This window comes from Colobus angolensis, unplaced genomic scaffold (assembly GCF_000951035.1).
Source record: "Colobus angolensis palliatus isolate OR3802 unplaced genomic scaffold, Cang.pa_1.0 Scaffold268, whole genome shotgun sequence".
In the NCBI taxonomy this organism is placed as follows: Eukaryota; Metazoa; Chordata; class Mammalia; order Primates; family Cercopithecidae; genus Colobus; species Colobus angolensis.
In genome coordinates, this window is record NW_012115910.1 from 4,385,645 (window position 1) to 4,408,955 (window position 23,311).

A 23,311-nucleotide genomic window follows, 5' to 3' on the forward strand; every position below is an offset into this window, starting at 1 on the left:
CGCTATGTTTTGGATTTCATTTGGACCTTCCCTTGAATTTAGGGAAGTGCCAGCGAAGCCACCCTGGTGGCCCTGCTGGCCGCTCGGACCAAAGTGATCCATCGGCTGCAAGCAGCGTCCCCAGAGCTCACACAGGCCGCTATCATGGAGAAGCTGGTGGCTTACTCATCCGATCAGGTGAGTGTACTGAGTGGGTATCAGCCAAGACTTCAAGACCTAAATGTTTGGTTTTATGTTAAATTCAAACCAAACCAAACCAAACAGCATCCTTCCAAATCTAAGAGCAGTTCCTCAGGTATCACTAGATAGAGACCTGAACTAAAGGGAAGCGGTGAATTCTTGGGTGGGAACTGGATAGATCAAGCTAAAAAGGAAATAAATGTGTGGAGACATCACTGTCACTGGCTCTGTCACCTTTTCTACCAGTGCAGACTTACGTTGTGATTATCTGGCCTGCCTTCCGAGCACCATTGTAGAGAAACTGGACATGGGGATCAAAGTCCTGGGCCCTAACTGCAGCTTTGTTATTCTGTGATCTCAGGCCCCTGGGTAGGGTCAAGCAGGAGACAGTAGTGGTGAGGGCTGCAGGGCAAAAGGTGGCCAGCTTTCATGAGAATTGCCTTTCCTGAGAATCTCTGAGAGAGGATGGATCTGCCACAGTGGTGATGCCTTTTGGCTGGTTTCTTTCCTCCAGGCACTGTTTACTGAGCCTGGCCACCAAGCTCCCCAAGGCTCCACAGTCAGGGGCAGCTGACAGATTTGAGCCTAGGATTTCTAAGTCCACCCCTGGGATCTACCTTCCAGGGTCTCGCTGCTTGCTCTTGAATTCAAACAAATGAAAAACTTCATGAATATTGACCCTGCACTCTACCCTTGTTAGTGCCCGATTCTTCAAACTTAAAAGCAAGATTCCACAGGAATAGAAACAATTCCAGGAAAAAAAGCGGTCTCATGAAGGTGCAGGGGAGAGGGAGGAGTCAAGAGCAGTTCTGCCCCTTGTGCCCTGAGAGTAATCTTGTGTTTGCAATGTTGGCTGCTCTCTGTGGATCCAGGGTCTGGTAATAACCGCATGCACACACCTGTACAAATCCAACTCTGCTGTCTTCCTTCCAGGCACACTCCTCAGTGGAAAGAGCTGGGTTAATTGGTGGAGTGAAATTAAAAGCCATCCCCTCAGATGGCAACTTCGCCATGCGTGCGTCTGCCCTGCAGGAAGCCCTGGAGAGAGACAGAGCGGCTGGCCTGATTCCGTTCTTTGTAAGTTCAGCAGCACTTGTGGCTCCTGGCCAATAAAGTGAAACCCTGTTTCTACTAAAAATAACAAAAAAAATTAGCCGGGCATGGTGGCGCATGCCTGTAATCCCAGCTACTAGGGAGGCTGAGGCAGGAGAATGGCGTGAACCGGGGAGGCGGAGGTTGCAGTGAGCCGAGATTGCGCCACTGCACTCCAGCCTGGGCGACAGAGCGAGACTCTGTCTCAAAAAAAAAAAAAAAAAAGAATTAATCTTTGAGAAATGGTTTTTACCTCCAATTTTTTTTTTGTCGATTCAAGTTACTTCCCGAGTTACTTCCCATGAATAGCTAACGTGTGACTGGGGAAGTCATGGCCGGTATGATTTTATGTAAAATTTTATCCTAATCTGGTAGGTCATGGAAGAGTCGGGAGCATAAGCAAATCAGTATAATGTGGAAGGACTGACATGGCTCAAAGCACACAGAGCAAGGTGACAGCAAGGTGACATTTTGAAGGATGCAAGGAGATCAAGTCTGCCAGGAGATCAAGATGTACCTGCCATCTTATCCCAAATGTCTGTCTCTACCCTCCTGCTCTGCTTTGTCTTTCTCCATTGCGTGCGTCTCCACAGGCCATACAGATTTGTTTCTATATGTGTTTACTGCTTCCTTCTTCCCAACAGAACGTGCGGGGAGGGAAGGTCTATCTGAATCCCTGCTCTATCCCTAGCTCCTGAAACAGTGCCTGGCACTGAACAGAAGATCAAGAAATAGTTGTCAAATAAATAAAGATTTGGAAAAAAGATCATTCAGGTAGAAAGAACGATCTCCCTTAAAATTCCCACAAACAATTTCAGTACAATTTGAATAGATTCTATTTAAATGAGGTGAGTTTCTTTGAACCTATCGTGTCAATATTAAGACTCATTAGAATACTCTGACTAGGGAAAAATAAATCTATCAAAACACACTCTTTTAGGTTTCAAGGATGAAAACAATGCAGGAAACATCACTTAAAATGTTGAGAAGATTGTATTTTACAAAAATTTCAAAACTCGTAAAACAAAAAGACAAATGCTGGCAAGAACTACTTATAGCATATGTTATAAAGGAAATCTTAAAAAAGAAGACTTACGTATCAATAAGCAAAAAGGCAACATTCCAGTGGAAAAACATGTGAAATATATGAAGTATCAGCTTTGTATATAACCACAAAAAACTAAGAAGAACGCAAAACCAATTCTGATCTTCCAATAACCAAAGACATGCAAATTAGTTGCTGAGAGAGGTATGTTAAAATCTCACACTGTGAGTGTAGATATGTCTATTTCCACTTTTATATCTGTTAAATTGTGTACATATTTTGAAGCATATTAATTTGGTGCATACACATTTAGAATTGTGATCTACCTGGTGAATGATCATTTATCACTAGGAAACGCCTTTTATATTTCTAGTAACGCGTTTTGTCCTGCAGCCTACTTTGTCTGACATTGCTATAATTACATATGTTTTCTATTGACTAATGTTTGCATGATATAGACGTTTGCCATTCTACTTTCAACCTCCCTGTTCATTTATATTTAAGATGTATTCTGTGAAAGCAGCATTGATTGTTGCTATTTTAAAAATTTGTTTTTAAAATCCAGTGTGATGATTGATATTTATTTTGTTCATTTACACTCAAGGTAGTTATTGATACTTTTAAATGTTATCTACTGTCTTACTATTTGTTTTTTATTTGGCCCAACTATTATATGATTGCTTTTCTCTATGTTCTTGCTTCTTCTTGGATTAATTATTTCATATTATTCCATTTTCTTATCTCTGCATTTTCTTATTTCCATTTGGCATCTTTTCCTTTAGTCTGTAGAATTCCCTTTAGAAATTTTTAGTGTGAATTTGATACAATGAATTATTTCGGTTTTGTTATTCTGAAAGTGTTTTTATTGTGCATTCACTCTGGGAAGATATTTTTTCTGGATATAGAATTCTAGAGTGTTTGGTAGCTAGTTCTATTTTTGGTACTTTGTGTAAGTCCATTGAATTCTTTCTTCCTTGATTTCTGTTGAGATGTCAGTTGTAATTTTAATGTTGTGATGATGAAGAACATGTAAAAATATGACCTCCTGTGTTGCCACTGGGAGTGCTGCTTGTTTTTTGTCTTTGTTTTACTGTGATACAAGGATAATTTTCTTTGTACTTACTCTTCTTGAATTTCACAGAATTTCCTGTATCTGTAATTTGGTGTCTCTCTTCAGTTTTGGAAAATTCTAACCTATTATCTTCCCAAAGTTTTCCTCTCTTCCTTTCCTCTCTCCTCCCATTCTGGGACTCTGATTATGTATATGTTAAATCTTTCTGCTGACTGCCGTACATCTCTTATGCCCTTTTACATGTCTCATATTCTTCTTTTTTTTTTTATCTCCATGCTTCAGTCAACTTATTTACAATTTACCAATTCTCTCTTTAACTATGCCTAGCTGATAAACATGTCATGTTCATAATTCTAAACATTAAAAAATTTTAGCTTATTTTAACTTATTTTATTTTTTTGAGACAGAGTCTCACTCTGTCACCCAGGTTGGAGTGCGGTGATGCAATCTTGGCTCACTGCAACATCTGCCTCCCAGGTTCAAGCGATTCTCCTACCTCAGCCTCCCAAGTAGCTGGGATTATAGTCGTGTACCACCATGCCTGGCTAATTTTTGTATTTCTAGTGGAGACAGGGTCTCATCATGTTGGCGATGGTGTTCTCGAACTCCTGGTTGCAGGCGATCTGCCTGCCTCAGCCTCCCAAAGTGCTGGGATTACAGGTGTGAGTCACCGTGCCCGGCCAACTTTTTATTTTGAAATAATTGTAGATTCATAAAAAATTACAAAGTTAGCACACAGCAACTCTGTGCATTAACCCGTCACCCAATTTCCCCTAATTGTTCCAACTTATATAACTATAGTACCATATCAAAGACAGGAGACTGACACTGGTTCATTGTGTGTGTATAGGTCTATGTCATTTATCACAAGTGTGGATTCATGCAGCCACCATGCCAATGAGAATACTGAAATCGTGTAGCACCACAAAGGTCTGCCTCTGCTATTCCCTGATAGTCACTCTAACCCTCCTGATCTCCCACCATCATCACCCGTTGGCAATCACTGATACGTTTTCTATCTTCACACTCTTGTCATTTTGAGAATGTTATATAAATGGAATTATACAGTATGTGACATTTCAAGATCAGCTCTTCTCACTCAGCGTAATGGCCTTGAGATCTATCCAAGTTGTTGTGTACATCAATAGTTTGTTCCTTTTTGTTGCTGCACTGCAGAGGTTTGGTACCATATTATCTGTACTACAGTTTGTTTACCCATTCACCTGTTGAGGGGCATTGTAGTTGTTTCCATATTTTGGCTATTACAAATAATGCATCCAGGAACATTGATTTATAGGTGTTTGGGTGGACATGTGTTTTCATTTTTCTGGGATAAATGCCTAAAAGTGCAATTCAGGATCCTATGGTAGTTATTACATTTAATTTTTTTAAAAAAGAAACTGACAAGGTATTTTCCAGAATGATTGTATTATTTTACATTTCCATTATCAATGCTTGAGAAAATCGGGCTCTTTACATCCTCATCAGGATTTAGTATTGTCACTATTTTTTATTTTATCCATTTTGATAGATATGTATTAATATCTCATCATGGTCCTAATTTGCAGTTCCCCAATAATTAATGAACATCTTTTCATGTGCTTATTCACTATCTGTATGTCCTCCTCAGTGACATGTGTCTTTATGACTTTTGCCCATTTTCTAACTGGATGATGGATTGATTTTTTAAATTAATAAGCTTAATTTTGTTAGAGTTGTTTTAGGCTTACAGAAAAATAAGCAGGAAGGACATATACCTTCTTATATCCCAACCTTCATTTTCTCCCATTATTAGCATCCTGCAGTAATGTGATACGTTTGTTAAAATTGATTCACCAATACCTAACATCCATAATTTACCTTAGGGGTCACTATGTCTATTGAATTTTCTATGTGTTTCAACTAGTGTGTCTACCATTTCAGTGTTATAGAGAATAGCTTCACTGCCATAAAAATCCCCTGTGCTCCACCTATTTATCCCTCTCTCCCTCCACTTGAACCACTGGCAACTGCTAATCTTTTTGGCTGTCTCCATCATTTTTTTCTTTCTTAGAATGTCATACAGATGGAATCATACAATATGTAGCCTTTTCAGACTGACTGATTTCACTAACATGTATTTAAGTTTCCTCTATGTCTTTTTGTACTAGTTTATTTCTTTTTATTGTTGAATGCTGTTTTCTGATATGAATATGCCACAATTCATTTATGCATTTACCTATTGAAGAACATCTTGGTTGCTTCCAAGTTTTGACAATTATTAATGAAGTGCTATAAGCATTTGTGTGCTGGTTTTTGTGTGTACACACGTTTTCAACTCATTTGGTTAAATATCAAAGAGCACAATTGCTGGATCATATGGTAAGAGTGTGTTTAGTTTTATACAAAAAGGCTGAACTGTGTTTCAGAGAGGCTGTACCATTTTGCATTCCCACAAACCATGAATGTTAGCATTGCTTTTTCCATATCTTTGTCAGTTGTTAATTTTGTCAGTGTTTTTGATTTTATCCATTCTAATAGATGTATAGTGGTATCTTATTGTTACTTTACTTGAAAATTCTCTAATAACATATGATGTTGAGCATCTTTTCATGTGCTTGTTTGCTACATGAACATCTTCTTTGGTAAGATGTCTGTTCAGGTCTTTTGCTCACTTTTTAATTAGATTGTTTCATTATTATTGTGTTTTAAGAATTCTTTGTGTATTTTGGGTACCAATCCTTTATGAAGATATATGTTTTGCGAATGTTTTCTACCAGTCTTTAGCTTGTCATTTTGTCCTTTAAACAGTGTCTTTTGCAGAGCAGAAGTTTTAATTACAATGAAATCCAGATTATCAATTACTTATTTCATGGATCATGTTTTTGGTGTGGTCTCCAAAACTTCATCACCAATCCTAAGGTCATCTAGGTTTTCTCCTACGTTATCTTCTTAGAAATTTATAGTTTTGCACTTTAAAACATTAAAATAGATCTAGGTCTATGATCTATTTTCAGTTAATTTTTGTGAAAGGTGTAAGGTCTACGTCTAGATTCATTTTTTGCATATAGGTGTTGATGTGGTTTGACTCTGTGTCCCAACCCAAACCCATGTGGAATTGTAATCCTCAGTGTTAGGGGAGGGACCCGGTGGAAGGTGACTGGATCATGGGGATAGATTTCCCCCTTGCTGTTCTCATGATAGTGAGTGAATTCTCATGAGATCTCACTGTTTAAAACGTGTGTAGCACCTCTCCCTTTGCTCTCTCTTGCTGACCATGTGAAGATGTGTTTGCTTCCCCTTCACCTTCTGCCATGATTGTAAGTTTCCTGAGGCCTCCCCAGCCATGCTTCCTGTATAGCCAGTGGAACTGTGAACCAATAGTTCCTTTCTTTGTAAAGGAGCAGTAAACTTCTTTCTTTATAAATTACCCAGTCTCAGGAAGTTCTTATAGCAATGTGAGAACGGACTACTACAGATGTCCAGTTGTTCCAGCACCATTTATTAAATACTACACTTCCTCCATTGAATTGCTTTTGTTCCTTTGTCAAAGATCAATTGACTTCATTTGTGTGGATCTATTTCTGTTCAATCACTTAATTGTCTCTTCCTTTGCCAATACCATATTGTGTTGATTTATAGCTTCCTACTAAGTATTGAATTTGGGTAGTGTCATGTCAGATCTCCAACACTGTTGTTTAACATTGTGTTGACTATTCTGGGTCCTTTGCCTCTTCATATAAGCATTAGAATCCATTTAGCAAAATGCACAAATTAACTTTCTGGGATAACAAATTATATGGGATTTCATTTAATTTACAGATTTTATTGAAATAACTGACATCTTGATGATATTGAGACTTCCTATCCATGTATGCGAAATATGTCTGCATTTATTTAGATATTTTAAAACATTTTCTTCATTAGAATTTTGTAGTTTTCCTCATATAAAGCGCATTCTTTTTTTGACCTTTTTTTGGTGCTGGTGGGAATGGTTTATATTTTATTTTCAAATTTCATTTTTTTAATTGCTGGATAATAAGAAAGCAATTACCTTTTGTCTAATATTATATTTTATCTACAGCTTGCCATAATTGCTTACTTAGTTCTGGAGAGTTTTGTTTTGGTTTATTCTTTGGGATTTCTACATAGATAACCATGTCATCTGCAAAGATGGTTTTCTTTTTTTCCTTCCAATCTGTATATCTCTTATTTCCTTTTCTTGTCTTATTGCATCAGCTGAAACTCTCAGAACAATGTTGATAGGAGTGGTAAGAACGGACATCCTTGCCTCATCCCTGATCTTAGTAGAAAAACATCTAGTTTTTAATCATCAAATATGATGTTAACAGTAGGTTTTTCTTTCAAGTATGATGTTAACAGTAGATGTCATTCATCAAGTTGAGGATGTTCTGCTCTAATCCTAGTTTGCTAGGAGTTTTTATCTTGAACAAGTGTTGAATTTTGTCAAATACTTTTCTGTATCTATTTACATAATCATGAGATTCTTGTCCTTTAGTTTGTTGAAATTATAGATTATATTATTTTCATATGTTGAATCAGCCTTCCATCCTGAAATAGATCTCAGTTGGTTGTGATATACAATTTTTTTTACATTGTTGGATTCAATTTTCTAATATTTTGTTGAGAAATTTTGCATCTATATTTATGAGAGATATTCGTCTATAGTTTTATTTCTTGCAATGCCTTTGTAATACTGGTCTCATAGAATGAGTTAGAAAGTATTCCTTTTGCTTCTATTTTCTGTAAGTACTCATTACGTCCTTAAATGTTTGGGAGAACTCAGCAATGAATTCAATTGGGCATGGTTTGTTTGTTTTAGAAGGTTTTTAATTATTGATCTAATTTTAAAATAGATGTGACACTATTGAGATTACCTATTTCTCTTTGTGTGAGTTTTGGTAAATCATATCCTTCAAAAAATTGGTCCATTTTATTTAGGTTTTTGAATTTGTGACCATGGAATCAATTATGTTTCTTTATTATCTTTTTAATGCTCATAGGATCAGTAACGATGGCTCCACTTTCCTTTCTGATATTAGCAATGTGTATCTTTTCTCTTTTTTCTTAGTTAACCTATGTAAATGTTTTAAAATGTATTTATCATTTCAAAGAATCACCTTTTTTCTTTATTTCCTATTTCCAATTTCATTGATTTCTGCTCTAATTCTTATTATTTCTTTTCTTTCCTTTTCTTCTGCTTACATTGCATTTATTTATTTATTTATTTTCTGAGCCAGAGTCTTTCTCTGTTGCCTAGGCTGGAATGCAGTGGCACAACCTCCACCTCCCAGGTTCAAGCAATTGTCCTGCCTCAGCCTCTTGAGTAGCTGGGACTACATGCATGCATCACCATACCCAGCTAATTTTTGTATTTTTAGTAGAGATGGGGTTTCACCATGTTGGTCAGGCTGGCCTTGAACTCCTGACCTCAGGTGATCCACCTGCCTCAGTCTCCCAAAGTGCTGGCATTACAGGCATGAGCCACTGCACCCGGCCATATTGCATTTAAATTGCCTTTTTTCTAGGTTCTTAAGGTGGAAGTTTAGATTATAGATTTCAGATTTCCCTTCTTTCCTAATGGATGTATTCAGTTCTGTAATTTTCCCTTTAAGTACTGTTTCACTGCATCCCACACATTTTGATGAGTTTTTTTTTTGTCGTTTTAATTGAAGTTGAAGTATTTTTAAATTTTTCTTCAGACTTCTTCTTTGATCTTAAAATGTGTTGTTTGATCCCACGAGTTTTGTGGTTTTCCAGCTATCTTTTTATTATTGATTTCTAATTTAATTCCAATGCAGTCTGAGAGCATACTTTGTATAATGTCTATTATTTTAAATTTGTTGAGATGTATTTTATGGCTTGGAATGTGATGTATCTTGGTGAATGTTGATTGTGAGCATGAAAAGAATATATATTCTGCTGTCATTGGATGAAATATTTTACAAATATTGATTTGATCCAGTTGATTGATGGTACTTTTCCATTCAATTATATCCTTACCTATATTCTGACTGCTGGACCTGTCTATTTCTGACAAAACAATGCCAAAGTCTCCAACTCTAAGAGTGGGTTTATCTGTTTCTCCTTAGAGTTCTATCACTAATAATATAGTAACTGTGGAAAGTAGATTCTCGCCCATCTTCAGGATTTACTGGGTTTTGTTTGTTTGTTTGTTTTGGTTTTGATTGTTGTAGACTACCTCTGGCTGAAAATTGGCCTTAAGTGTAAACTTTTTTCCTCCATAAGTTATTAGGGTACAGTGGTATTTGGTTACATGAGTAAATTTTGTGGTCAGGTTGGCCTTGAACTTCTGACCTCAGGTGATCCATCTGCCTCAGTCTCCCAAAGTGCTAGGATTGCAGGCATGAGCCACTGCACCCAGCCATATTGCATTTAAATTGCCTTTTATTCTAGGTTCTTAAGGTGGAAGCTTAGATTATAGATTTTAGATTTCCCTTCTTTCTCAAACAAACAAACAAACAAAAACCAGTAAATCCTGAAGATGGGCGAGAATCACCACTTTAGTGGTGATTTGTGAGATTTTGGTGCACCCATCACCCAAGCAGTATACACTGCACCATATTTGTAGTCTTTTATTCCTCACCTTTGCTCTCACTCTTCCCCGTAAGTCCCCAAAGTCCATTGTATCATTCCTACTCCTTTGCATCTTCATAGCTTAGCTCCCACATATCAGTCAGAACATACAATGTTTGGTTTTCCATTCCTGAGCTACTTCACTTAGAATGTGTCCAGTCTTATCCAGGTAACTGCAAATGCTGTTAATTCTTTCCTTTTTATGGCTGAGTAATATTCCGTTGTATGTATATATACTACAGTTTCTTTATTTACTCGTTGATTGATGGGCATTTGGTTGGTTCCACGATTTTGCAATTGTGAATTGTGCTGCTATAAATATGTATGTGCAAGTATCTCTTTCCAATAATGACTTATTTTCCTCTGGGTAGATACCCAGTAGTGGGATTGCTAGATCAAATGGTAGTTCTACTTTTAGTTCTTTTAGGAATCTCTGCACAGATTTCCATAGTGGCTATACTAGTTTACATTCCCACCAGCAGTGTAGAAGTGTTCCTGGATCACCACATCCATGCCAACACCTACTGTTTTTGATTTTTTGATTATGGCTATTCTTGTAGGAGTAAGGTGGTATCGCATTGTGGTTTTGATTGTGGTTTTGATTAGTGATGTTCAGCATTTTTTTTGTTTGTTGGCCATTTGTATATCTTCTTTTGAGAATTGTCTATTCATGTCCTTAGCCCACTTTTTGATGGGATTGTTTGTTTTCATGTTACTGATTTGTCTGAGCTCCTTGTAGGTTCTAGATATTAGTCCTTTGTCAAATGTATAGATTGTGAAGATTTTATCCCACTCTGTGGGTTGTCTGTTTACCCTACTGATTGTTCCTTTTGCCATGCAAATGCTCTTTAGTTTAATTAGATCCCAGCCATTTATCTTTGTTTTTATTGCATTTGCTTTTGGGTTCTTGGTCATGAAATCCTTGCCTAAGCCAATGTCTAGAAAGGTTTTTCCAATGTTATTTTCTAGAATTTTTATAGTTTCAGGTCTTAGGTTTAAGTCCTTAATCCATCCTGAGTTGATTTTTGTGCAAGGTGAGAGATTATGATCCAGTTTCATATTCCTACATGTAGCTAGCCAATTATCCCAGCAGCATTTCTTGAAAAGGGTGTCCTTTCCCCTACTTTATGTTTTTGTTTGCTTTGTTGACGATCAGTTGGCTGTAAGTATTTGGATTTATTTCTGGGTTCTCTATTCTGTTCCATTGGTCTATGTGCCTATTTTTATACCAGTATCATGCTCTTTTGGTGACTATGGCCTTATAGTATAGTTTGAAATAAGGTAGTGTGATGCCTCCAGATTTGTTCTTTTTGCTTAGTCTTGCTTTGGCTATGCTGGCTCTTTCTTGGTTCCATATGAATTTTAGAATTTTTTTTCTGATTCTGTGAGGAATGATGGTGGTATTTTGATGGGGATTATGCTGCATTTGTAGATTGCTTTTGGCAGTATGGTCATTTTCACAATATTGATTCTACCCATTAATGAGCATGGAATGTGTTTCCATTTGTTTGTGTTATCTATGATTTCTTTCAGCAATGTTTGGTAGTTCTCCTGGTAGAGGTCTTTCAACTCCTTGCTTAGGTATATTCCTAAGGTGTTTTTTTTTTTTTTTTTTTTTAGCTATTATAAAAGGGGTCGTGATTTTATTCTCTTGTTACTCTTGGTGTATAGTATTGCTATTGATTTGTATACATTAATCTTGCATCCAGAAACTTTGATGAATTCTTTTATCAGTTCTAGAAGCTATCTGGAGGAGTCTTTAGGATTTTCAAGACAAATAATCATATTGGCAGCAAACAGTGACAGTCTGACTTCCTCTTTACTGATTTGGATGCCCTTTATTTCTTTCTCTTGTCTGATTGCTCTGGCTAGGATTTCCATCCAGTACTATGTTGAAGAGAAGTGGTGAGAGTGGGTATCCTTGTCTTGTTCCAGTTCTCAGAGGTAATGCTTTCAACTTTTCTCCATTCAGTATTATATGGGCTGTGGGTTTGTCATAGATGGCTTTTATTATATTAGGCTATGTCCCTTTTATGCCAATTTTGCTGGAAGTTTTAATCATAAAGGAATGCTGGATTTTGTCAGATGCTTTTTCTACATCTGCATCTATTGAGATGATCATGTGATTTTTGTTTTTAATTCTCTTTCTGTGGTGTATCACATTTATTTACTTGTGTATGTTAAACCATCCCTGCATCCCTGGTGTGAAACCCACTTAATCATGGTGGATTATCTTTTTGATATGTTGTTGGATTTGGTTAGCTATTATGTTATTAAGGAGTTTAGCATTTATGTTCATCAAGGATATCTGTCTGTAGTTTTTGTTTTTGGTTTATGTTCTTTCCTGGTTTTGGTGTTAGGGTGATGCTGGCTTCATAGAATGAATTAGGGAGGGTTCTTTCTTTATCTTCTGAAATAGTGTCAAAAGGATTTGTACCAATTCTTCTTTGAATGTCTGGTAGAATTCTGCTGAGAATCCATCTCGTCTTGGACTTTTTTTGTTGGTAATTTTTAAATTACCATTTCAATCTCACTGCTTGTTATTGGTCTGTTCAGGGTATCTAATTCTTCCCGATTTAAGCTAGGAGGGTTGTATTTTTCCAGGAATTTCTCCATGTCTTCAGGGTTTTAGAGTTTATGTGCATAAATGTGCTCATAGTAGCCTTCAATGATCTTTTGTATTTCAGTTGTATCCATTGTAATATCTCCTGTTTCATTTCTGTTTTTTTTTTTTTTTTTTTTTGAGACGGAGTCTCGCTCTGCCCCCTGGCGGGAATACAGTGGCACGATTTCGGCTCACTGCAAGCTCCGCCTCCCGGGATCACGCCATTCTCCTGCCTCAGCCTCCTGAGTAGCTGGGACTACAGGTGCCCGCCACCGCGCCCAGCTAGTTTTTTGTATTTTTAGTAGAGACGAGGTTTCATCGTGGTCTCCATCTCCTGACCTTGTGATCCACCTGCCTTGGCCTCCCAAAGTGCTGGGATTACAGGCCTGTTTCATTTCTTAATGAAGTTATTTTGATTCTCTCTCTTCCTTTCTTGGTTAATATTGCTAATGGTCTATCAATTTTATTTAACTTTTCAAAAATTCAGCTTTTTGTTTCATTTATCTTTTGTAATTTTTTTTTGTTTCAATTTCATTTAGTTCTGCTCTGATCTTGGTTATTTCCTTTCTTCTGCTGAGTTTTGGTTTAATTTTTTTTCTTGTTTCTCTAGTTCCTTGAGGTGTGTCCTTAGAATGTCAGTTTGTGCTCTTTCAGTCTTTTTGATGTAGGCATTTAGGACTATGAATTTTCCTCTTAGCATCCCCTTTGCTATATCCCAGAGGTTTTGGTAGGTTGTGTCATTACTGTTGTTCTGTTCGAAGAATTTTTAAATTTCCATCTTGATTTCGTTTTTGACTCAGTGCTCATTCAGGAGCAGTTTATTTAATTTCCATGTATTTGCATGGTTTTGAAAGTTCCTCTTGGAGATTATTTCCAGTTTTATTCCACTGTGGTCTGAGAGAGTGCCTGATATAATTTCAATTTTCTTAAATTTATTGATGTTTGTTTTATGGCCTCTCATATGGTCTATCTTGGAGAAAGTTCCATGCACTGTTGAACAGAATGTGTATTCTGCAGTTGTTGGATGAAATATTCTGTATATACCTGTTAAGTTCATTTGTTCCAGGATATAGTTTAAATCCATTGTTTCTTTGTTGACTTTCTGTCTTGATGACCTGTCTAGTGCTGTCAGTGGAGTGCTGAAGTCTCCCACTATTGTTGTGTTGCTGTCTATCTCACTTCTTAGGTCTAGTGGTAATTGTTTGATAAATTTGGGAACTCCAGTGTTAGGTGCATGTATATTTAGGATTGTAATATTTTCCTGTTGGACAATGCCTTTTACCATTATATAATGTCCCTGTTTGTCTCTGTTAACTGCTGTTGCTTTAAAGTTTGTTTTGTCTGATATAAGAATAGCTACCCCTGTTCACTTTTAGCGTCCATTTGCATGAAATGCCTTTTTCCACCCCTTAAGTTTATGCGAGTCCTTATGTGTTAGGTGAATCTCCTGAAGGCAGCAGATAGTTGGTTGGTGAGTTATTATTTATTCTGTGGATCTGTATCTTGTAGGTGGAGCATTTAGGCCGTTTACATTCAATTTTGGTATTGAAATATGAGGTACCCTTGCATTCATCATGCTCTTTGTTGCCTGTGTACTTTTTTTGTTTGTTTGATTTTGTTTTTTTTTTTAACTTGTATTTTTGCTTTATAGGTCCTGTGTGATTTATGTTTTAAAGAGGCTCTATTTTGATGTGTTTCCAGGATTTGTTTTAAGATTCAGAGCTTCTTTTAGCAGTTCTTGTAGTGGTGGCTTGTTAATGGTGAATTATCTCAGCATTTGTTTGTCTGAAAAGGACTGTATCTTTCCTTCATATATGATGCTTAGTTTAGCTGGATACAAAATTCTTGGCTGACAATTTTTTTGTTTGAGGAAGCTAAAGATAGGGTCCCAATCCCTTCTGGCTTGTAGGGTTTCTGCTGAGAAATCTGCTGTTAATCTGATAGGTTTTCTTTGTAGGTAACCTGGTGCTTCTGTCTCACAGCTCTAAAGATTCTTTCTTTCATCTTAACTTTGGATAATCTGATGTGCCTAGGTGAGGATGTTTTTGCCATGAATTTCCTAGGTGTTGTTTGTGCTTCTTGTGTTTGGATGTCTAGGTCCCTAGCAAGTCCAGGGAAGTTTTCCTCCATGATTCCCCCAAATATGTTTTCCAGGCTTTCAGAATTCTCTTCTTCAGGAACACCGATTATTCTTAGGTTTAACATAATCCCAGACTTCTTGGAGGTTTTGTTCATGTTTTCTTATTCTTTTTTCTTTATCTTTGTTGGATTGGGTTAATTCAAAGACCTTGTCTTCGAGCTCTGAATTTCTTTCTTCTATTTGTTCAATTCTATTGCTGAGACTTTCCAGAGCATTTCACATTTCTAAAAGTGTGTCCAAAGTTTCAAGCTCTGAATTTTTCTTTTTCTTGTTCAATTCTATTGCTGAGACTTTCCAGAGCATTCCACATTTCTAAAAGTGTGTCCAAAGTTTCCTGAAGTTTTGATTGTTTTTTCTTTTGCATCTATTTCCTTAAATATTTCTCCCCTTACTTCTTGTATCGTTGTTTGGATTTTCTTGCATTGGGCTCTGCCTTTCTCTGGTGCTTCCCTGATTAGCTTAATAACTAACCTCCTGAATTATTTTTCAGGTAAATCAAGGATTTTTTCTTGGTTTGGGTCCATTGCTGGTGAACTAGTGTGATTTTTGGGCAGTGTCGAAGAGCCTTGTGTTGTCATATTACCAGGGTTGGTTTCCTGGTTCCTTCTCATTTGGGTAGGCTCTGTCAGAGGGAATATCTAGGGCTGAAGACTGTTGTTCAGATTCTTTTGTCCCACAGGGTGTTCCCTTGATGCAATACTCTCCCTCTTTTCCTATGGATGTGGCTTACTGTGAGCTGAACTGCAGTGATTGTTGTCTCTCTTCTGGGTCTAGCCACCTAGGCAGTCTACCCAGCTCTGGGCTGGTACTAGGGGTTGTCTGCACAGAGTCCTTTGGTGTGAACTATTTATGGGTCTCTCAGCCATGGATACCAGCACCTGTTCTGGTGGAGGTGAGCTTGGGAGGGGGTGCAATGGACTCCGTGAGGGTTCTTAGCTTTGGTGGTTTAATGCTCTGATTTTGTGCTGGTTGACCTTTTTCTAGGAGGTAGTGCTTCCCAGAGAGCATCAGCTGTAGTAGTATGGAGAGAGACCAGTGGTGGTCAGGGCCCTAGAACTCCCAAGATTATATACCTTTTGTCTTCACCTTTCAGGGTGCATAGGGACGGATCACCAGGTGGGGGCGGGGTTAGGTGTGTCTGGGCTCAGACTTTCCTTGGGTGGGTCTTGCTGTGGCTGCTATGGGGAAGGGGGTGAGATTCCTAGATCACTGGAGTTGTGTACCTAGGAGGATTATGGCTGCCTCTGCCGAGTTATGCACGTTGTCAGAGAAATGGGGGAAAACCAGCAGTCACAGACCTCACCCAGCTCCCACACAAACAGAAGGGCCTGTCTCCCTCCCACCATGTCCCCACCAGTAGCCCCAAGTCTGTTTCTGGGCGGTGGGCGAGAGGGTCTTGAAAACTTGCCCCAGGCTACCTACTTCCCAGCTATGAAAGAAAAGGACTTGCTTTTTCCCTTCCCTCTGGAGTCTGCACACGGGATTTGCACCGACCCCTGAGTTCTGGCCAGGAGGCTTTTTATCCATTCAAACTGTTACAATGTTCAACTGGAGATTTCCTTCTCCCTGTGAAGTTTTTCTCCCTGCTCCTCTGACTGCCCTCCCAGTGGATCCCTGTGGTGCCAGCAGGAATGACCTGCTTGGGAACCCAGTGAGTTCCCAGGGCCTTTCTGCTGCTTCCTCTACTCCTGTATTTTGTTTGTCTCTCTAAATTGACTCAGATCCAGGTAAAGTTGGAGACTTCTCCCGCAGACTTTCACTTTCTCCAGTGGGGGTGTATGTTCAGGAGAGGAGGGTATCCCTTTCCCACTTCTGCAGTTGTTGCACTCACAGTATTTAGGGTGTCTCCTGAGACCTGCAGGAGCAGTTCACTTCCTTCACAGGGTCTGTGGGTCCTCTCGGGATTGCTGGCTTGTTCTTGCAGTCAACCTGGAGCTAAAATTCGCAAATGTGGGCCTCCACACGCTGCTCTGTCCAGTGCTGCAATCTACTCCTGCTTCCCATATGCCATGATGATTGGCCTTAGGTGTACACGTAAGGCCCTTTCAGTTATTTTCTGAGCCTGTGTCTTTTCTGGTTATATGTGATGACTTTCTAATTTCCCCTACGTAGGTGTTAGTCTTTGAATATCCAAGTCTTCACACTGTCTGTATCCTTAAAAAGGGAAAAAAGGAAAATAAGCGGGAGAGAAGGCACTGGCCCTTTTTATCCCCTTGAAGTCACTTCAGTTGGATAAGGTGGGTCATGCAGCAATGGGCAGGGTGTACAACAATGGCCACCACCTCTTTGCACCTGTGACTGGGATCAGCAATCAACAATCAAAGTGCAGATTCCCAACATTTGGAGGACAGTTTCCTTTTTCTCACCTTGGCTCTTGCAAGCTCTGTGCAAGCTGCTTCAGGGACACATGTTCAGTTATGTGCCATGGGCCTGGAGGTGGTGGATGGGTAGGTGCTACTGCACTAGAGCTAAAATTGACCGAAATTAACTGCATTTTACAGTCCAACACTTATATTGAAGTTGCAAGCCTTCAACAGACCCCAGAGTTTCGAAATAATAAAATAATTGCATCAAACAGATTCTGCCAATAGGTAAAATTTTGTTTAGCTGGGAGACAGATTTCCTGGTGCTTCCTACTCCTTAATCTCCTCTTTACCCTATATCTGTATAATGCTCTTTTTTATCCCTGACAATTTTCTTTAATAATTTTCTTGATCCACTTTGTCTAAAATTAATATAGCTATTCCAGCTTTATTTTCATTAGTGTTAGCATGGTATATTGTTATACATCGTTATACCTTTACTCTGTATCTTGACATTTAAAGTGCATTTTTTATACACAAAATATAGTTGGGTCTTGTTTTCTTATCCATCTTGACAGTCTGTGCTTTATTTTATTTTTGATTATTTTAATTTTAATTTTGTATTTCAATAGGTTTTTGTGGAATAGGTGGTGTTTGGTTATGTGGATAAGTTCTGTAGTGGTGATTTATGAGATTTTGGTGCACCCAGTACCCTTTTTAATTAGTGCAATTAGATCATTGAGATTTAAAATAATTATTGATGTAGTTGGATAAATATCTATAGTATTTATTACCTTTTTCTATTTGCTGCTCTTATTCTTTGTTTCATTTTTGGTCTTCTATTCTTTGCCTGCTCTTGTTTTAATTGAGCATTTTATAGAATTCCATATGTAGTACATATTTACTACATTCATCTAGTAAAGAGGACATCCTCCATGTCCTCTTTCAAACAATTCTACACCACTTCATGGCTAGTAAAAATACCTTATAACAGAATGTTTCCTTTCCTCCCCCCTGTCATTCTGTCATTAATGTTGCTAATACTCATTTCACTTATCCATAAGCTACAATCACTGATTGCATTTCACTCTTATTTTGAAAAAAACTGTTGTCTTTTAGAGATCAATTAAGAAGAAGAAAAATAAAAGATTTTATTTTATCTTCATGAGTTCCTTCTATAATGTTCTTCCTTTATCTAAATCCAGGTTTCTGACCTCTATCATTTTCCTTCCTTCTGAATAATTTTTCTTAACATTTGTTGCAAGTCAGATCTACTACTGACGAGCTTCCTTAATTTTTGTGTGTCTGAAAAGCCTCTATTTCTCCTTCATTTTTGAAGGGTACAGGATTCTAAGTTGGTAGTCCTTTACTTTCAACCCTTCAAATATTTTGCTCCATTCTCTCCTTGCTTGCATAATTTTTAAAAAGAACCTGATGCAATTCTTACCTTTGCTTCTTTGTAGATAAGGTCCTACTTTCTCTCTGGTTCTTAAAATCCGTGCTGGCTTCTCAGCCTCTACACAGGGCTCTCTGTCTCACATGGAAGGCTCTCAGCACTTGGAAGCTTAAGGATCAGTACTGGCCCTTGGGAAAGCAGTGAGCAGAATATTGGACTCACCATGGAGTTTCCGTTTTCTCTTCGATCTTGGCTCTTTAACTCTTGGGTGTCTCTAAAGCTCTTCCATGCCTTCACATGAATGTGTTTTGAATTTTTCAGGTGTTTGTCTAGAACTATTAGTTTGCTACAAGCTAGTCATCATACTTGAAATGCAAAATACAACACTGGGTGTATCACTAAAAAGAAGTTCCCTTTTTCTTTAACTATCATATCTTTTTTTTTTTTTATTTTAAGTAGTAATCACCTTGCAAAATTTTCTAATCAGCCGGGCATGATGGCTCATGCCTGTAATCCCAGCAGTTTGGGAGGCCCAAGTGAGCAGGTCACAAGGTCAGGAGTTCGAGACCAGCCTGACTAACGTGGTGAAATCCTGTCTGTACTAAATATACAAAAATTACCCAAGTGTGATGTCAGGCACCTGTAATCCTAGCTACTCAGGAGGCTGAGGCAGGAGGATCACTTGAACCTGGGAGGCAGAAGTTGTGGTGAGCCAAGATCACACCATTGCACTCCAGCCTGGGTGACAGAGTGAGACTCTGTCTCAAAAAAAAAAAAAAAATAATTATAGGAGCATATAAAAAGTCAAATAAAAGTTAAAGGAAAGGCATGTTTAACATTTTAATTTTCTTTTAGCCTTTTTTCCTCTGCACACATTTATATATATTTATTTATATATTCATTGTATGTACTGATTTGTAATTTTCTTTTTTTTTGTTTTTTGAGACAGAGTCTCATTCTGTTGCCCAGGCTAGAGTGCAGTAGCGTAATCTTGGCTCACCGCAACCCCTGCCTCCCAGACTCAAGCGATTCTCCTGCCTCAGCCTCCCGAGTAGCTGGGATTATCGGCATGTGCCACCAAATCTGGCTAGTTTTGTCTTTTTAATGAAGACAAGGCTTCATCATATTGACCACGCTGATCTCAAAATCCTGACCTCAAGTGATCCATCCGCCTTGCCCTCCCAAAGTGTTGGGGTTACAGGCATGAGCCACCATGCCTGGTCAGATTTTCTTTCTTTACATCAAACATTACAAGCATTTTTTTCAGGTCATTATGTATTATATAAAGATATAATTTTGTTAAAAAGTTGCATAGTCCTCTACTATATCTCTGTCTTCCTCAGCTATCTCTCTCATGTATACATATATGTACACACATACATATAACATAAATAAATAAATGTAATTTATTTAATAGGAATTCACATACATACATATATGTGTGTATATGTATTTTATGTATTCATAAAATTCATATTTTATGAATTCCTATTAAATAAATCATGTATTTATTATATATGTATGTGTGTATATATGTGTATATATCCTAGCAATAAGCTAGTGTTAAACAGTTGAGTTTTGTATCTTACTTACATTCTTTCTTTGTGTGTTTTTCTTTTTTTTTGAGATGGAGTCTCTCTGTGTCATCCAGGCTGGAGTGCTGTGGTGTGATCTCAGCTCACTGCAACCTCCACTACTTAGGTTCAAGTGATTCTCCTGCCTCAGCCTCCCCAGTAGCTGGGATTACAGACGTACACCACCACACCCGGCTAATTTTTGTATTTTTAGTAGAGATGAGGTTTCACCGTGTTGGTTAGGCTGGTCTTGAACTCAAGTAATCTGCCGGCCTTGGCCTCCCAAAGTACTGGGATTATAGGCATGAGCCACAGCATCTGGCCTACTTACATTCTTTCTTGTAGTAATTGGTGCATTTAAAAATTTTATTCATTTGCTTATTTACTTATCTATGATAACTTATGTAAACAAAATAAATAAGTAAGATACATAAGTGGCCGGGTGTGGTGGCTCACGCCTGTAATCCCAGCACTTTGGGAGGCTGAGGTGGACAGATCACGAGGTCAGGAGATGGAGACCATCCTGGCTAACATGGTGAAACCCTGTCTCTACTAAAAATAGAAAAACAAAATTAGCCGGGCGTGGTGACAGTTGCCCATAGTCCCAGCTACTCGGGAGGCTGAGGTGAGAGAATGGCCTGAACCTGGGAGGCAAAGCTTGCAGTGAGCCGAGATGGGGCCACTTTACTCCAGCATGGGCAACAAAAGGACACTCTGTCTCAAAAAAACCAAAACAAAACAAAAAAAAGATACGTAAGTATCTTATATAAGTGAGGTAAGTAAATAAGTAAATTTACTTATCAGAATTTCCTGGGAACAATTTGTAGCCCTGAAATTACTTAATGAAAGAGATTGTTTTTTTAAGCCCAAGACTTTTGATACACACTATCTCATTCTCCTTCAAAAATATTGTACCAATTTATGCCAAAAGTTTCTTTATAAAAAAGTTATTAAACATAAAAATAATGTTGAAATAGTGACTTCTACTGAAAGAAATGTAATGGTGAAATTGCGGGAGGTGCCAAGTAATACAGGCACTAAGAGATGACTCATTCATTCATTCATTCATTCATTTGCTAAAAGGAAGTAATTTACGATTTTCTTTTTTTTTGAGACGGAGTCTCGCTCTGCCGCCCAGGCTGGAGTGCTGTGGCCGGATCTCAGCTCACTGCAAACTCTGCCTCCCGGGTTCACGCCATTCTCCTGCCTCAGCCTCCCGAGTAGCTGGGACTACAGGCGACTGCCACCTTGCCCGGCTAATTTTTTGTATTTTTTAGTAGAGACAGGGTTTCACCGTGTTAGCCAGGATGGTCACGATTTTCTTAGGAGTTTATTTACTAGAGTGTCCATGGGTGAAATTCAGATTTCACTGGGCAAACGAGGAAATGAAAAATGTGGGAAGGGATTCCTTTCTAAAGAAGTTTGCCTGTGAAGGAAAGAGGAGTAAATAGTGCAGTTGCCAGAGCAAGTTGGGCGGAGGGAGACGTGCTGAGAGAGAGATTGATCTGTGCACGTGAAGGAGCTGGTGGAGGAGGCAGAAGCATGGAAGAGAAGACTACACATTTCATTGAGAGAAACAAAATCAAATTTTATTTTCCTTGAGGAAGATGGAAGGACCAAATTAATATGCCTCTTTTGGAATTTTGCCCTAAAGACCAAAATTCAGAACATTCTGCTAACAGAAGCCACAGATGTGGGCCAATTGTAGGTATCAGATCAGAGAGGAGAATCACTTTTTTCCTGTAGACTGCCCCATGCACCGGCACCATACCAGCCCTGGAGGTGTGTAGTGAGCCATGGTCCCTTTCCTCATGGCATGGTTCGTGGTGGGGAAGACAGGTGTGTTCCCATCTCCACGCCATTTGATGAGAATGATGCATATATACATGGTAGAGGGCGTAAATAAACTTCCTAGAGGGGATTTGGAAAGCCTGTTACTGAGAGAGAACACATGAGCTGTGTCAGGGGATATCGAGGCAGGTGCTCCTGGGCATGGTGCCTTTCTTGTTGGAGGGAAGAAGGCTGCAGCATACAGAGATGTAGACGGGTACAGGACATTCCAGGAAATGCAACTTGTTTGTTGTCTTTAACTGGCAGCCAAAGTATTGTAAAGCCGGAGAGAGTTCAGGCCCACATAGGAGAGGGGTCGGAGCCTGAGCCTTGTCTCACTGCCCAGCTGTGCCCTTGTGGTTATAACTGGGCATGTGCATAATGAGTATATGCGTCCTTCTGAGATGTAGCCACATGGTCTTCATTATATTCTCAAAGGGGCTGTAGATCCCTTAAAATTCAAGACTCGCTGCTGAGGGCAAGGGGCACATTTGGCAGGGTTTGAACCAGAAAAGTTGAATCATTGCCCTTCCATGAACAAGCTTGGGGCTTGTAATAGTTTCCCCTTGTTTCTCAGGACAGCTTGCTTCCCTAATAAGCCAGTTTGATAAGGTCGGGCCACAGTGGGCGATGCCTGCGAGGCACTTACGTGAGCAGAGCGGGTTGGTCGAAGGGACAAGGATGCAGAAGAGGAGGTCGTGCCGGGCTCTGCCACTGCAGGAAGACCACGGGCTCTTTGAGATGGAGGCCTGCACTGTCCCCTACCCCTCCTTCCCCCTGCACAAATGTGATTATGCCTCTGCAGAGCGACTGGAATCAGGTTAGCGTCATTGAGCAATGCTGAGCCGGGGTAATCAGAGCCTGGAGCGGAGCAGGTGCTGGCTTTAAAGTGGCTTCTGAGAATTAGGACAGGCTGACTTGTAGCTCAGCCCCACGTAGACAAGCCACTTAGAACACTGTCCTTGCAGCCCCCAGGCCTCCTCCTTACCATAGCAAAGTGCTTGGGTTTGTTGGAGTGAGGCAGGGGAATCGCTTAAACCCGGGAGGTAGAGGTTACAGTGTGCTATGGGTTTGTTGGAGGGGCCTTTTGCATGGCCCAGGGTGCTGAGCTCATTAACTGATGATCGGGGACTGGTGTCCCAGGGGTCCTGTTTGCCCAGCATGTGGCAGGACAACAAGAGCTAACCAAGCCTGGGGTCACATTTGGCCTGCTCCTCCCTATTTGGGTGTCCTGGGACAATTACCCACCTCTTGGAGGCTCACATAAGTCAACTGTAAAATGGGGATCATGAACATATCTAACTCATAAGGTGGTGGCAATTAAATATCATATAGGAAAGGCTCTCAGCATCAGGCTTGCTGCAGAGTTAGCCACAAAGAACATCGCCCCTAGTCTCAACCTAGGCCACTGCCAGGACAAGGCAGAGTTCTATCGTTTCTACAAAGATGTTTCATACTCAGACAAAAAAAAAAAAAA

The 23,311-nt window shown here is 39.1% G+C and overlaps 1 protein-coding gene across 7 annotated transcripts in view; it reads left to right on the plus strand.

Moving 5' to 3' along the window:
• Positions 1–23,311, plus strand: part of DDC (dopa decarboxylase (aromatic L-amino acid decarboxylase)) — a 107,231-nt gene that overhangs the window by 37,072 nt on the left and 46,848 nt on the right. For 5 of the 7 annotated variants that reach the window (XM_011947533.1, XM_011947534.1, XM_011947532.1 and 2 more), the window contains 2 exons: positions 43–177; positions 1,114–1,257. The exons of 1 other annotated variant lie outside the window; for it this stretch is intronic. In XM_011947533.1, coding sequence (XP_011802923.1) covers positions 43–177; positions 1,114–1,257 — 279 coding nt within the window. The remainder of the gene's footprint in view (positions 1–42; positions 178–1,113; positions 1,258–23,311) is intronic. One more of the 7 variants, XM_011947536.1, reaches the window with a different exon arrangement.